The 16,116-nt window shown below is 40.5% G+C and overlaps 1 protein-coding gene across 10 annotated transcripts in view; it reads right to left on the bottom strand.

Annotated features, from left to right (window-relative positions):
* The window catches only part of STAU2 (staufen double-stranded RNA binding protein 2), a 345,263-nt gene that overhangs the window by 144,885 nt on the left and 184,262 nt on the right, over positions 1–16,116 (bottom strand). For all 10 annotated transcript variants that reach the window (XM_075549568.1, XM_075549571.1, XM_075549567.1 and 7 more), the window contains one exon: positions 11,594–11,901. In XM_075549568.1, the coding sequence (XP_075405683.1) occupies positions 11,594–11,901 (308 nt within the window). The remainder of the gene's footprint in view (positions 1–11,593; positions 11,902–16,116) is intronic.

Raw genomic sequence — 16,116 nt, 5'->3', positions numbered from 1 at the left:
ATTTCCATCAGAGAATAAAAAAATATTAATAGGATGTCTCTGTATCTTCATTAGTAGAGCTAATACATAAAGGAATGATTATGGCAGTGTATGGAACCGTTATACTTTGCTGATAGGAACATAATATGAGACAGGCTGTTGAAAGAGTGTAATCGGTTCTCAGAATATCTGTACACTTACCATATGATCCAGCAATCCCACTGCGAGGTGTTTTGCTAAGAGAATTTGGAAACTTACATCCACACAAAATCTTGTAATGAAAGTTCATAAGCAGCTTTATTCATAGTGGCCCCACCAACTCCAGTGAGTTCCCATTCCACCAGTCTAGCAAGGTGAGGAGCCTTAATATCACAGAGACCATCATGAAGTGGACGTTAGAGGCTGTCCTTAGACTGGAATAGAACACCTGGTCATTAGATTTTTTTGTTCCATTTTTAATTTATTGAGCTTTGTTTTTTAATATTTTGTTTTCTTTTTGATTGAGGCTTTTCTGGCTGAAGTTGCGGGGCCCTTTTTGTTTTGTACGTCTTTCTTCATGGGGAAGTCGGGTGGGCTTATGATGACAGCCGCTGGATTCAGAATGACCTTGGGGCACCGACGTGTGGTTGGGGTGGAGAGGAGAGCCAACAGCAATGGCTACAAGAATGAAAAAAAATGTTCCCAAGTTGGCACAAGGATGACTGCACAATCCTTTATAATATGAATTGGAACGGATGATATGTTAATTACCGTATTTACTCATGTATAAGCCGAGTTTTGCAGCACATTTTAAAAGCAGTTTTTGTGGTAAAATTAGGTGCCTCGGCTGATATTCGGGTCAGCTTATATTCAAGTATATACGGCATATTTCAATAAAATTATTTTTTTAATATTGGGTGAAATGACACCATATAAAAGTTACACAGATAGTTTGTGGGACTTGTCCATAAAGTGAACTCGTATGTACAAATCAAAAAGAACCAACTACTGGGACAAAGACATTATACTAAGTGGAAGGGGCCAGAAACAAAACTATTTGTACTTCAGGATACCATCTATACTTTACTTGCTAATTCTGAAAAGGCAAAACTAATCTTTAGGGACAGAAAGGACACCGGTGTATGGCTGGTAGCCAAGGCAGGGAGGAAAACAGACTGCAAGGGGCAGAGCGGAACCTTTTTGGATCTACTCTAACCTTCATCGGGGAGGTACTTAACCAAATGGCTTTATATAGTTTTTGAAACTCATCAAACTGTAATGAAAATGGATGTATTTTATTTGATCCAAATGACTACTTCAGTCGGGTTGATTGATGAAACCATTTGAAACTATGGCAGTTACCTTTGCCGTGTGAGATACGGACACAGAGTCAGTGCTCGTGCTTCTCAGAATAAACGAGTTCCTCTCATAACTGGAGAGCAAGTCCTACCTAAAGGGCTTTGTACTTCAACACACTCACCACTATTTGACCTTCTTTGCATAGAAGTGACTGGCTGCTCATCCTTCACCCCACACCTTTTACACATACCCACACGCTTCCACTCTCGTGTGAGCTTCATGAAGGTAGAAATGTTGAGGGTTTTTATTCATGCTCTATAGAACCCCAGTGCCAAAAATATACCTGGCCTATGGTAAGCACTTAAAAAAAGACTGTGTGAACAAACAGGCCCCTTATGTTTAAGACTTAATGGAAATCTCTCTGAGGCTTTTACCCACATCTCCTGGTTGATTTGATTTATTCCTATGACTTTGATTCTGTCTATATCCTATTCGCTGATCTTCAGAAGGATTTGCAATTGTTCCTTGGACAACTCCATTTGAATGTCTCACAGGCAACTCAAATTCAACATGTTTAAAGTGGAGCTGATTGGCATCAAATTTATTCACCTCATCCATACTTAAAGCCTTCCCCAAATTATACCTCAAATTCATATTAACTCTCTACTCACAAAATTCTTGACTACCTAAGTCTTCAAGTAGTTTCTATTTTCCAATACTGTCAATCTAGCTTTCATCTAGGCCAACAAGTCAGTACAAGAGGTCATTTAATCCTTCCAATTGTACCCCAGCACTCCACCACCAACTCCTCTATACCACTAACCACCCCTAATTCATATCTTCATTAGTTCTCTCCTGGGTGCTTGTAAAATCCTCCCAAATGATCTTTATGCTGATAGTCTCTCTTGCTTTGTTCAATTCACTCTTCACACTGCCTGCAGAGCTCTCTTCCAACCCAAACCAGAGATATCACAGGCCTTTCAAAAACAAGGCAGTAGCCCCTCTAATTCCCCTTGCCTAATGGCTAAAACTCCAAACTCTTAGCAAAATACATGTTTTCTACCTTTCAGCCTCCCTCAAAAGACCATTTTTTACTCTAGATGATTTCTAAAACAGCCGACTCTTCCTTTTCCCAACTTTGCCGTTTCTGCCTGCAATTCCTTTTCTTACCCACCTGACAATTCAACGTACTATTAAACGGATTTCAAATTAAGACATTATAAATGCTTCAGTCCGAATTATTCATTCCCATTCAAGATTCTTGACATCACTAGCCACACTTCAAATATAATGCTTATCAGGATTAACACTTACTATGCCAAGTCACATGTGGGGGAGTTATTGACATTCCTTTATATAGCATGCTATAAATCTTCAATTATTTTAATCTAATTGGTTTATAATGTTTGAAGACTCACTTCTATGCATAGAACCCATATGTGGTGATGGTGAGCCTTCTTGTAGATGTTGGCTTTATCTGCTTATCTGGTCCAACTTGACCTTAACCTTTCCTGTGCCTAGTGCAGAAAGCCCTCAATGCAATGGACACAGTGGCTGCCATACGAGGCGAGCCACAACAAATGCGAAGATGGCGCAGCGCCGTGCAGGGTTTCATCCTTTGTCAAAATCAACTCCATGGCACCTGACAACTATTTGACAAGAGTAAGCAAATAGTCTAGGTTCTTCAAGCAATGCCACGGTTCCATGACACTGTACAGCCAGATGAACTTCCTATCTATCCAGTTCTTCACATACACACTGAAAACTGGTTAACAATTCAGAGTGTGTTAACTCCCAACCCACAGACCCATTGCTACCAAATTGTTTCCTCCTCATATTCGTGTTATGTGCCCTAGAGACTTTCCAGGGATGTAACTCTTTATGGCAGCAGGCTCACATCTTTCTCATGCCGAGCAGCTGGTTGGCTTCACCTGCCAGTCTCCTGGTTAGCAGTACTTAACCACTGGACCCCAGAGGCTCTTGATGTACTACCTACTTTCCCTTCGGCGGTGCTTCTCAAGCTGTGAACTATGTTCTTGACAATGTTCCATGTTAGGACTAGATTCTGAAATGTTCTGATGCTTTTAAAAGGAGGGGGGAAAATGCAATTTACAGATAAAGGATTTTAGAAGTTCTTCCAATATCCATTTCCGCTGACAGTTAAATCTTTTTGATGTGATCTTGCTAAGATGCCAGAGTTTAATAATCTCATATGCGGAAATGACAAACATGGTACTTATATGTATGTTTTATTTGTAAATTCCAAATGCGTACTTACATAATAAAATTTTATCTAAGAATAAAATACAAGGTTCTAGCTCAAGAGTCAGAATTTTTAAACAGCTGACACGCCATTGTGTATAGAGATGAGGCCAGGATGAGAGAAAATGATATAAAATATACTTTTTACTAAAGGCAGGTTTACAAACTTAACCAATATTCAGAAGACCATGGACCACCACCACCTAGTCCTTTTCACAAGGATCAAGGTTCAACTATTATGTAACAGCTAGACTGAAATAAACATTTTAAGCAAACATGTTCAAGGCACATTTGCTTGCTTCATGAAGCTATGTAATGCTACTTCAATTACAGACACATACTGACCCAGTCAATAAATGTCAGACCCTGGGTGAAGCGTGACTTAGTTAGGCTAGCGTGTGCCCCTACTTCCCCTGCCCATGGTGTAGACCCTTCTAGAGCAGTATTTCACACACTGTACAACTGTGCACATGAACGTTTAGCCATGTTCATTTGTGGAAAAACATCGCTTCGGATAGACCTGTCTTGAACTGCCAGCTCAACCAGAGGGCCCTGGGCTGTTGTTGCTTTTGTTAGGTGCCACCGAGTCATTCCTGGCCCTATCGTCAAAAGAATGAGACACGGCTGGTTCCTGCCCCAGCCTCACAACTGTTCCTGTGCTGGAGCCCATGGCTGCAGCCACTCTGTCATTCCAGCTCCTTGAGGCCCTTCCTCTCTTTGGCTGCCCCTCTATACTTTACTTTCTGGTGGAGAAGACGCTTGACAGGTACTACGATGAATTGTATGTCTTTAGGCAAAACTCGCATCACTGCCAAAACTTTCTAGCAAAAGGAAGCACAATTCATCTTTGGACAAAAAAAGTCTTATTCTTCTTCAAAGTGTGAACGTTCAAATAATTCTGAATGTTAGCATTTTCATGTCTGGCACGAGCAGGCAAAAGCAGCTACAGATAGTTCTACTTAGGAAGGACACATGCCACCAATCATTTTCCAGTACCATCGAGGTGCATTTGAACCACATAAAGCATGCAATGAATGGTAGAAACTGAGGACTTGCATGTTTTGTTTTGTTTTGAAAAATGTGTCTTACTATGTATACCCTGACGCATGAAGGCTCAAGAAAACTGTCCTTGTCTTTCAAGGCCCTGTGGTGAACCCTGGGTGAGAGCCCAGGGGGCACAGTGATTACCAATTGGTTGGGCTGCTAACCGAAAGGCCAGTAGTTAGGACCAACCAGAGGCTCCACGGGCGAAAAACAGGCTTTCTGCTTCTGTACAGAGCGGGTCCTGCCAGTAGTCTCAGAAACCAGCAGGGTAGTTCTACCCTGCCCATAGGGTTGCTGAGTTGGAATTGACTTGATGGTAGTGAGGTTTTCACACGAAAATGTGTGTGTGTGCACTGCAGTGATTCAGGGTGGGATGAATTCGGAATACTTTTTGCAATAGTAATGGACTTTCTTCCAGGCCTCCTTGATTCTTACCTGTGTTACCTTGACTCGCGACAGTATGTTTTTAATGTAATGTTTTAATGTTCTTCAGACAGTCAACATTTTTTCCTCTACAGTTGGGAATTCTAACAAAATGAGGGATCTGCAAGCCCACTACCTTTCGATGAACTAATGTGACTAGTTTCCATGCTCCTGTGCAGTTGGCTGAGCATATCAAGGTCTAAAGATAGGAGTCGAAAGATCAGTTTGCATGAACCTGGTGCCCCATCAGAAGCAAGCCCAGCTTCAGGGTCGCTGTAATAAGGTGGAGTCTTTAGAAAAGACCAAATACCAGCCCACTCTGTCAAGGTCTTTGGGAAGTAGTAGAGGCCAAATTGAGAGGGAGCTCTAAAAAAACAAACAAGGCGCTTTTTATTGTGATTTGGGTGAAATTATTGTTCCATTCAGTAATCCACACAATTCTTGTTCACACTGATGGCCACCCCCGCCATGTGACATTGTATATCCCCTTCCTCCGTTCCCACTCCTCCTCCTTTGCTAACTTTGTTCTTGGGTAAATGCTGTCTTTAGATTTCAAGTGGCTGACTATTCTAAGAGCTTCTCTCTCCAGTGTTACTGTTCCTCATGGAACTGTCGTCTACTATTGGCTGAAAACTCAGCCTATGTGAACCCATGGGGGTGAGTTCATCTCCACACCTGAAGGGTGATCACAAAACCAGTCTCTATCAGATGGGCTTTGTTCTCCCTTTTCCTTCCACTGTGTCTACAGCTTTCTAATGTGATTCCTGTCAGAGCAGATTGGTAGTGGTAGGTAGGCACCATCTAGCTCATCTAGTCTCAGGGTCATGGAGACTGATGTTGTGTGTCATCCATTAGTGCACTGGGCTAAATGTGTCCATGCATCTTCGATTTCTAACTTGCTTCTTTCCTCCAGACAGGGAGAGACCAATAGCGGGTTCCTTAGATAGCCACTCATAAACTGTGAGGACCCCAGTCAGTAGTCACCAAAGTAAGCTGTAGAGCATTAACTTTATGGACTATGGCACACCAACTGACCCTGCAGTTCCCAGAGACGCTGGTCCTGAGCCCTCGCCCACAGTAACTCATTTCCCTCAAGGTGTAAAGTTTTCATATCTTTGCTCCCTGCAGACGCTATCACATTCATGGATCTATTTGCAGCAAAGGCAGTAAGTATCTATGTACAAATATCTTCTGTCAACCATATCTATATCCATATATTCGTGAGTATACTCCAAGCACCATCCCCACTCAGCTGCATGGCTCTTTCATTAGGGGCTTTTTTAGTAGTACAAGGAGCCCTTGCTTGTGAAAAGTTTGCTTTCTGATGCTGCACTTTTACAGAAGCTAACCGAATGAAATCCTAAAAGGATGTTCTGCTCTTATGAAAATAGGTGAAAAGGAGAGACGCTCCTGCCCCCTCAACCCGCGCTGTGCGCAGACCTGGCTGCTGAGAAGATCTTGGCCATTCAGGAGAGCAAAAATTTTGTCTTCAATTATCTTTCTTCTTCTGCTCCACCTTTTTGCGGCCCCTGACCTGAGCCTGTTTCTTGGAGCACCCACCAGACTTAAGCACAGCTGGACAAGTCAGGGGCTCTGGCCCCGAGGCAGGAGAAGCAGGAGGACCTGGGCAAGACTGCAGATCTTCATGGGAGTAGACAGCCTTATCTTTCACCCAAGAAGGGAAACACTGACTTTGTGATTGGCAGCCCAATGAATAACCCACCTCACCACCAAGGCTCCTGTGGTAGTTACATAATCTGGTGTCCATTTGAGAGGATTATGAGTGAAGGGGTAGATTCTGGCCTGTCAATCACGATATAACCAATGAGACCTCTGTGTGGGCAAGGCCTTCTCCTGAGAATTCTGGGAATTCCTATATTTCCTCTTTGGAGGTGGAAGACACTTCCCTCTCTTTGCTCCCTCCCTGAGAGATGCCCTACTGATAAGACACACGGCGCTACGCCCTGGGACCTGCCCTGATGCAACCAGACCGCTGGATTCGGAGTAGCCACGTAGAGACCCCTGCCAGCACTGAGAATGCTTACAATGCCACTGGATCCACAAGACTTCCAACCTACTGGCCTGTGATCCACCTGCATCACTGGATGTATTTCGTGAGTCTGAATAGGACTTTATGGACTGGTATTGGCCATATGGGCTAATCAATTGGACTTATGAACTTGATCTGGACTGGGCTGGGACGTTTTCTCAATATCCAATTGCTCTTGTAAATAAACCTCTTTCTTAAATTAAAAAAAACAAACAGGTGAAAAGATAATGCAGCATTCAGCATCTTAAAGAGGCAGCACCCATCCCAAGCAGTGACAGTGGTGTCGCCTAGCCCCTTCTCAGGCAAAAACACTCTGCATGAAGCCACCATAGCTCTGAACCCTCTGTGAACACAATACAGTAGCATGACTCTCGAATGTATGTATCATATGGCAGGAGAGGGTAGCTTGTATTTGGGGTTTGGAAAGACCCACAAAAGTTTCCCCATATAAATTTATGGCAACTGCTTCTTCATTTTATGCCATCTCGGCTTATGAAAACTTCGGTAGGTACCCTGTCCCTCCAAAAGTCAGGGAAACCCATAATTGGACATAAGAGCAGAATATGCTGACCCCATGACCAAATCCACAGATGTGTGATACTCACTTTACTCTAATTTTCCAGCACCTTTTATTATCATTTTATAGTAAATCTACAAATATATCTATAGGTAGCACAGATTGAAAATCTGGGTCCAGAGTGACACCGTAATCTATGTTTCAAGGACAAATAAGAAACAAAACAACAACCAAAATTACCTGAATGTTTCTAAATGCATTATGTATATATACTACTGATTTCTTTCTCCATATTCTCTTATCAGAAATCTATAAATTTTTACTTATATTGGCCTTCTGAAAAAGCTATATAATTATGAAAATAAATGGCTCCAAACAGCCATTTTAATGATAAATATTTGGATTAAAGATAGGAGGTTTGGCAACATAAGCAAGATTTGACAAAGAATAGACTGATTCTCAGTGAAGTCAGTTTGTACTAACTGAAATCTCAATGTAATCTATACTAAGGTCACAGACTTAAAAAGAAATACTTAATAGAAACCTGTAATTATAAAAGAAGTCTGTTATAATCTTATTAAGCCTCACAAAAGGAGCCATATCAATTGAAATATATTAAGCTGAATTGTATTTGAAAAGAATGCTTTCAATTCAATTAGACATTTCAAAGGCTTTTACTGACATTTGCATTTTTCTGCAAATGGCAGCAGGACTTAGGCGCACATTAAGGAAAACCCCTCTATACAATGCTCCTTGGTTTTGTAAAATAAACCAGATTATGGCTTACCTGAGGGCTTCTTCACATCTCTACGTGAGGAGGAAGAAACTTCACCTAGTACAGTCTACTTTGAAGGTTTTACAATGGACGTTAAGGGTACAGAATAGGCCAATTAAAAACCTATCTAGAAGGAATACTTTACTAAAATAATTCACTTTCATTTCCAATCTAATCATTTTCTAGTGGCTCATTTAAACAAAGGAGCTGCTTATAATTAATGATATAAAATTATCTGTTGTATGGAAAGGCATACTAAAGAGATAACTTAGAATAATGTAAATCACAATGTTACAAAACAAAGTCTCTACTTCTTGCCGAAAAGCATAGCAGTTGAAGAATGACTTTTCCATAATATTAATTTTCCTCAGAGATGAACGCTTTTGAAACTGCTATCAAAACTAGAGTGTCAAAGTGACAAAGAGCCCTGAGGCACTATGGAGCAACTCCAATGTGCAACGAGGGTTCCTGTAATGTACAGAAGTTACCAAAATATACCGGGCTGTGTCAAAGTCTGAGGTTCACAGAACTACCAACATCCTTTTCTCCTAAATAACAGTAACACAGCTGATAAGCATATTCAAGTTTTCATAAAAGATCATTAAAATACAATCAATTAAACATCAGAGAAACAAATACCCATTTATCACAGAGATCCAAAAGGCATGCTTCTAAAATATGATAGGCACTTTAGTGGGGTCCAAGCAGGGATGAAAGAGTTACTGAGACTAGGCCAGGGATCAGCCATCTCCTGCTCTGGGATGTCAGCTTTATTAATAATAAATTTAATTTGGGGGGTAAATTTTAAACAAGAGGGGGTGAGCTCCATACCTACAATCTAGTGGGGAAAATAGGCTTTTTGCAACGTATAAATTTCAATGAAAATATTGGATAATAAAAAAACTTAAGTTAAAACAACATAGTTTTCAATGCAATCATATATTTTTACTTTGAAATACAACAGAGCTGTCACATACAATGGTGCTGGTCGGCTTTAATCAGATTTCAATGGGCATGAAGTCCAACAGAGGGTTTACAAAACAGTCAATAAGCAATACTCTCTGCTCAGGGAATACAATAACAAAACAAGAAAAGCACTAACCTAGAAACACAGAAGAAGAATTTATTGGTTGCAATTCCAGAAATAAAAATAACAGCATGTAATCCATAGCACGCTGGTCCTATAATGTCTAAACTATAGTCCCATTGAAACATTTAAGAAATGGAAACAATCTACACGTCCTTCTCTCAAGTAAATGCACCTGTGAAAGTTACCTATAACGAAATAGACTTTAAAAATCTTAGCCACAAAGACCCTTCTACTGTGACGACACTGAGCCTGTGCCTGACAGAACACTAGCCACTTCCCACAGGGGAATGTCACTAGCCGGCTGCAGGCTGCGAGCCGTAGGCGACACGGTAGTTCCCTCAACACTACGCTCATTTGACCACAGCAGCGCAATCATGTTTTCAAACCATTATTTATATTCATTACAGTGGAAAATCACAGTATACAAACATGGAAATGTTTCATTTGTCCATAAATAAGAGAATATTACCTCAGCATAAGCTAAAAATTGTCTTAGCAATCAGCCCGGTATTGAGGGAAGCAGACTACATTCTGGCTGAAGTCAAGATACTTTAAATTATAATGGTTGTCACTGCCAAGAACTAGCAAGTAAAACAAAATAAGTAGTTCATCTGGCAGCAAAATTACATCTACCATAATAACATCTCCAAGCAAGAATTAATTCAGAGTTTGAATGCAATTTGTGCTTTGTTTCTTTAAAAATGCGGTGCTACTTTCAGACATGTCTAAATGACTAGACGTATAAATAAGCAGTGACTGTCTTTTCAGCATAGTTTATTTCTACTTCACCTCATGTAGACTATAGATGGAACTAAAAAGTATTTAGCATTTTTCCCAGTTCTTCAACCATATGAATCAAAGTCTCTTTTGTAAACAGTGATTTATTGTAATTCTTTAGGTAAACAACAAAAACAAATTCTAAAATTATAACTTTAAATCTAGTGTTTAAAATGTCAGATGACAGAGCCAACAATTGTTAACAGTGTCTTTAATTTTATATTAATAGTCCAATTAAGAACACTAATCACTACCTGGCAATAGAGTGGAAAGAATTATAAGGTTTCTATAAAGGGAACAGAAAAACATGCAAAATACCCCCAGATCACATGATCCTCCTTCCCATTTTATAATCTAAATGTGTGACATTTATATAAATACATGATCATTCTACACAATACAAGGCTAGAGCATCTCTAAAGGAAATTACAGTTTTTGGTCTGAAGGAGTAAGACTAAGATGGGGAGGATGAAGACAGTGAAATCTGAGGGAGCGGTACACGCCACACACGAGCACGCTGCTGTCCCTTCAGCAGGGCAGCGCAATTACAGTTCAGGACATGATTTTCAAGGCAACTAAGAAATCTGGACACGGGCATTTTCCCCTTCCTAGAATTAACAATTCTTTGAAAAGTTCTGCTCTATCCATAAAGGATGGTTTTTCTTTTTCTGAAAAGGGAACAAAGAATAAGTATGTGTATATAAAAAAAGATTCCCAACCCCAAATTGATACACAAGTTAATGGGCAGTCTTAAATGGTGCAATGTGACAAAATCATTGGTGCCATCTGAGGCAGGTGTACCCTAGACGGTCCAAAACATGAGCCAGGAAAACAAAGCATGTTTTCATGCCTTGAACACCTACAAAGCATGCCGTTATTCGTCTAATGCCATGTTTAGCTAACTCCTTCGGTAGCAGGTTTGGTGGTGTACCTTAACACTGCACTTTACCAACAATGGAATGCCATATTTAAGACTGCTGTGGACGTAGAGTCAGTTCAAAAAACTCAATGTAAAATGAGGGAGAACTGAGTGTTGAACACTCATACCAAATATCTGAAGACAAAGTCTTTGTTTGTGGAAGACAGTGATATACCCAAGAGAAATCCACCAGCACGAAACAGAGAATGAAAAGGATGTTTGTGAGTGAGAGAGAGACTGGGAGAAAGAATGGAGGGCAGAATGAAGAGCCAGAGCTACACAGGAAAGAATTACTGGAAAGTTTGAAAAAAAAATAGAGGCCTGCTCATGGCTCCCTCTTTCCTGGTGTCTGTGTTCTTAATAATTTACAATGCAAGTGGCGTGCAGCCCCAGGAGAAGCCCAGAAGGGGCCTTCTGATAGACCGGGATGAAGGATTTGGGCTAATGGGTTGTTCTGCGTTTTTGCTTTTGATTCATACCTGAAAGCCTTGAATCCTTGCTAAATATTCCAGCTGTTTTGAAGGTTGTACTGGAGAACAAGGGGGAGTAGGAGAACTTCCTTTTAGACCTATGGCTTCAGCTGTCGGAGACGTTCCATTCATAAGGAGTTCCCTTGCAATTGCAGTGGAACTATTCGATGTGGGAGGCAGGCTGAAGAAAGAGCTTGAGGGTTGGTTCATATCTTTGGGTGACAAATAGCCTAGAGTAGTACCAGAGATCACTTTGTGGCGGCTGGCTTCCATCTCTTGATAAACATCAGGAGACAAATGAAGAATTCCCTTGGGAGCTATAAAGAAAACGGAGAGACATTGTTAGTGGAGTTAAAACAGCTGAGAGGGAAACGTGCTACCGCATCATCAACACCACGGTTTCACTTGGTGCAGCAACAGTGCCAATCAAATGCCGCTCCCACCCTTGTGAAGGCAATTGCAGGCTCTCTTTACAGGAGAAGAGCGAATGCTTCAGTATTTCTAAAACTCGGAAGTTTAAGTAAACCCACCAGAAGATTTGTGTGTGTGGAACGTGTGTGCTTCGGGGAAGCCATGGAAGAATGTGTGACAATGCAGCGGGCAAGTGGAGGACAGCGGTCACTTTGGAATTTAGTATGTCATGTTGTCAGAACAAGATAGGAAATCCTCCACTGCAGCCGCTGAAGCACAGCAGGTAAAGTGAAAGTGGGGCAGGTCCCAGTGTTTCTGCAGCACCAACTCTGGTCCTCTCCTCTTCACAGCAATGTCCCACCCACATCTCTAACCCATGAACATGTCAACAAGGAGTACCCTTCCCCCAAACCAGCACTATCTCCATTTCATTATGGTATCTATCTGTTGAGTTGCCTAATCTGGAAACCTGTCAACTATCTTCCGCTCACCTGCAACCAGGTGGTTGCCATGTCCCCTCAAACATCTTTCGAAATGTATCCATTCATCATCGAGTACATTAGTTCAAGGCAGGCCATGAAAGAGTCTCATACCAGGAGCAGTTAGCCTGGGCTGTGCCATCCAATGTTGGGCTTTCTAACATACAAGAGACATACTTCCTGTTGAAGGCCAGCTTCCTCAGAGATGTTCTCAACCACACTTCTCACTGCTTTCTCTCTGTCTACTCATGCTGATACCAACAACTCTCAAGTCACGATCACGTATTTAAAAATATTAAAAATCACTGCTTTGAGAGAATGTACTCGTGAGAGATGCAATTTAATCCTCCTGCTTTTACCCCTCTCCCTCCTCCAACCCCTGCTCTAAGTTCGCAATGCTTTCACCTGGCTTACTGTAACAAAGCTCACAGGTTTCACAGTCCTACTCCCCTCACCTGTCTTACTTCCCAAACTGTATTCTGTAAGAGACTCTCCAGAACAAAGGGTTCTGTGATGGTCGTGGAAACACAGTGGTGATGATTGTACAATACACTGAATGTATACTTAGGTCAGTGAATCACATACTTAACAATGACTAAAATGGCACAAGAAAAAAACCAGTTATATATGTACTTTATTTACCATCATAAAATTTTTCAATATTTTAGATGAGGGTACCATAATAAATACATTTAGGGAGAGAGAAAGTAAAATTATATCATGCTTGATTCCTCTTTTGGGGAATTCAAAACTGCACATAAGCACAGTAATAGCTGAGAGTCCAACAGAACATAAATCTATTCACATTGGGTTAACCCAGGGTTTCCTAAATGTATTTTATATCCAAAGATTTAATAAGATGTTTTATTGTGAGTTTGGTGAAATGTTTACGGAGCACATCATCAGTTTACACTCAACATTTTTTGCACATTTTGTTTCACCTCATCCATTGCAGTGCCCTCGATGGACCATCACTAATCTGTTCCCCTACCCCCTCTGCTTGTGTTTCCTGTTGTCTATACCTTTCTTAATCCCCTGAACTTTGCCCTTTGGGTCAATTCTGACATTTTGATCTTAAGTGGTTGGGTATTCTAACACAAAGGTGAGTTCAGTTCCAGAATTGAAGGGGGAGGAAGGAGTCTACTCCTCAGACTTACGCCAGTAAGCCAAGTCTCTTTTATGATTTTGAATTCTAGTCTACATTTTCCACCTATTCTATCCATGGCTTTTTAATATGGTCCTTTTCAAAGCAGTTAGTCAAGCACATTTTATATAACATTAATAAAAATAATAATATCTAATACCATGAGAATCTGTAGAGAAAATGCTAGACAGTTTTGGGTTTTTTATTCCATTTTCTGGGGGCTCTTACAACTCTTGTTACAAGCCAAACATCAATTGTATCCGACATATTCTTACACATATATTCCATCATTTTTTTCTAGACATTTACTTTCCACTGAGCCCTTGGGATCAGCTCCTCCTTTTCCCCCCTCTCCCTGCCCCCAGCCCTCATGGCCCCCTGATAGACTGTTAATGATTTTCAAATCTTACTCCGACCACCATCTCCCTTCCCCTCTGGTTTCTGTTGTCCTTCCCCCTGACCTGGGGTGGCACTTTTCTTATTTAAAGTCTCTCAGTGGCTAAAGAATCCAAAGTCCTTAAGATGGTCTACAAGTCCTGAAGGATCTGCTCTGACTTTAACCTCATCCGTCCATTCACTTCTTGAAGACCCTGTCCGCCGTACACTTCATCAGCACTTCTTCAAATACATCAGGCTGCTTGAGCTCGCCTTGCCTTGGTTCTCATTACTCAGCCAAGGATGTGCACACATTTGAACTCCTACTGCTAGGTCCCAGAAACCAACCTAACCAATACTGCCCTGCCCGAGGTCAAGCTCAACTGCAAAAGGCCAAGGGAGGGAAGGCAAGAGCCAGCTTCTAATGAGACTTTATCCTAATGACATTAAGTACTTCTTGTTTCATTTTTTTCACTTGAATAGAGGTAGACAGCCAAAGACACACCTTTCAACAATTTTGACACACACAATGCAGCGATGTTATTTTCATCACTTCAAGTTTTGCTGCCAGTGCTTGCTACTTTTCCCAAATTATTCCATCACTACTACTTTACACATACTGCTCCCAAGCTCCCATTCAACCTTTCACGATGCTACTGTCAATCTGATCTCACATATTTTCCCCAGTATTTTAAATAGTTTATGATAATGTTTGGGTTTCTTTATGCCTCTGAATAGTTTTTAACTCTCAACATTTTATAATCAGAAGGAATTTGATTCATTTTTCAAAATCAGAAAACACTTAAAAATAATGCTGATCATCTCACCAAACATAAGAAAATATTTTCAATATTTTGCTATTAAAAGTAGACGCTTAGTCTTTTTCTCCCTGTGTGTTATTTTTTGGGGGGATGGGGGATAAAGGAGATGGTGGTTGTTTATAAAATGATGTAATTTTTAAAGCATAATATATGCTACAGTAAAGTGTGGTGAAGAAATCACCAGGATGGTGTCCAACTATCAGAAAGAAGAGCTTCTGGAGTCTTAGAGGATTGTCTTACAACAAGCAGCAAGGTAAGGGAGGTGTCAGCTACGTCCGCATGGAAGCACGCCAGCCTGTGTGACCCCAAGATTGTAAATGATAAAATCCAAGACCAGAGGAGGGAATTATATTAGAGCTTAAATTCTGAGCACCCAGTTTGCAGCAGGCTATGGATGACAGTGAAAGCTCAAAATCCATTTGCAGAGTTCTCATCTGATTAAGCCTCTCGTAATTTCCCTCTGACCACTGACCAGGAATGTAAATAGTTTTGCCATCACACAGAATGCACTGGAAAACAGATTAATGCAGATATAGCTAAGTTAAAATTTAACATTGTTTGTTTTCCCTTTTGACCCATTTTAAATTTGTTCTAGTTTTTATTATTTTCTGCTTTCTTTTGGATTGTGGATTTTCTGTGTTGGTTTTTTTTAAGGGTTGTTCATTTTTTGTTTTTGCATTATTTTATATTATTTTTATTATATGAAATCTGGCTAAGTATAAATATACAGAGACAGGAACTAAATTAATAGTTTCTTAGGGTTATATATGGCAGGGGTACTAAGGGAAAACAGGGAACTAATAATAATGAGTAAAGAAAGAAGAAAATGTTCTAAAATTGATTTTGGTGATGATTATACAACTCCCTCTAATATGTATGTGTATTATATGTCAAAACTGTGATAAAAATTGTTCTTTTATATGCCAATAGTCAAACATCTAATTTCTTTATTATTCATTACAATAATAAACACCATAGGGCTGAATGTTTTTATAATTAAGTTCTTGCACACATGAAAAATTATGTCCTTGATGAGCCAGTCGGGGTGCAGTATAGGACTGATGAAACATACAACTTTCCTCTAGTTCTTTAATGCTTCCTCCCGTCCCCCACTATCATGATCCCAATTCTACCTTACAAATCTGGCTAGAGCAGAGGATGTACACTGGTACAGATAGGAACTGGAAACACAGGGAATCCAGGGAGGATGATACCTTCATGACCAGTGGTGTGAGTGGCGATATTAAGGGGGTTAGGGGAAGGTGGGGAAGAAAGGGGGAACTGATCACAATGATCTACATA

The sequence above is a fragment of the Tenrec ecaudatus genome, chromosome 5, assembly GCF_050624435.1.
Source record: "Tenrec ecaudatus isolate mTenEca1 chromosome 5, mTenEca1.hap1, whole genome shotgun sequence".
NCBI lineage: Eukaryota > Metazoa > Chordata > Mammalia > Afrosoricida > Tenrecidae > Tenrec > Tenrec ecaudatus.
The sequence above is the reverse complement of the archived record's forward strand: the minus strand, read 5'-3'. Positions and strand labels throughout refer to the sequence as shown.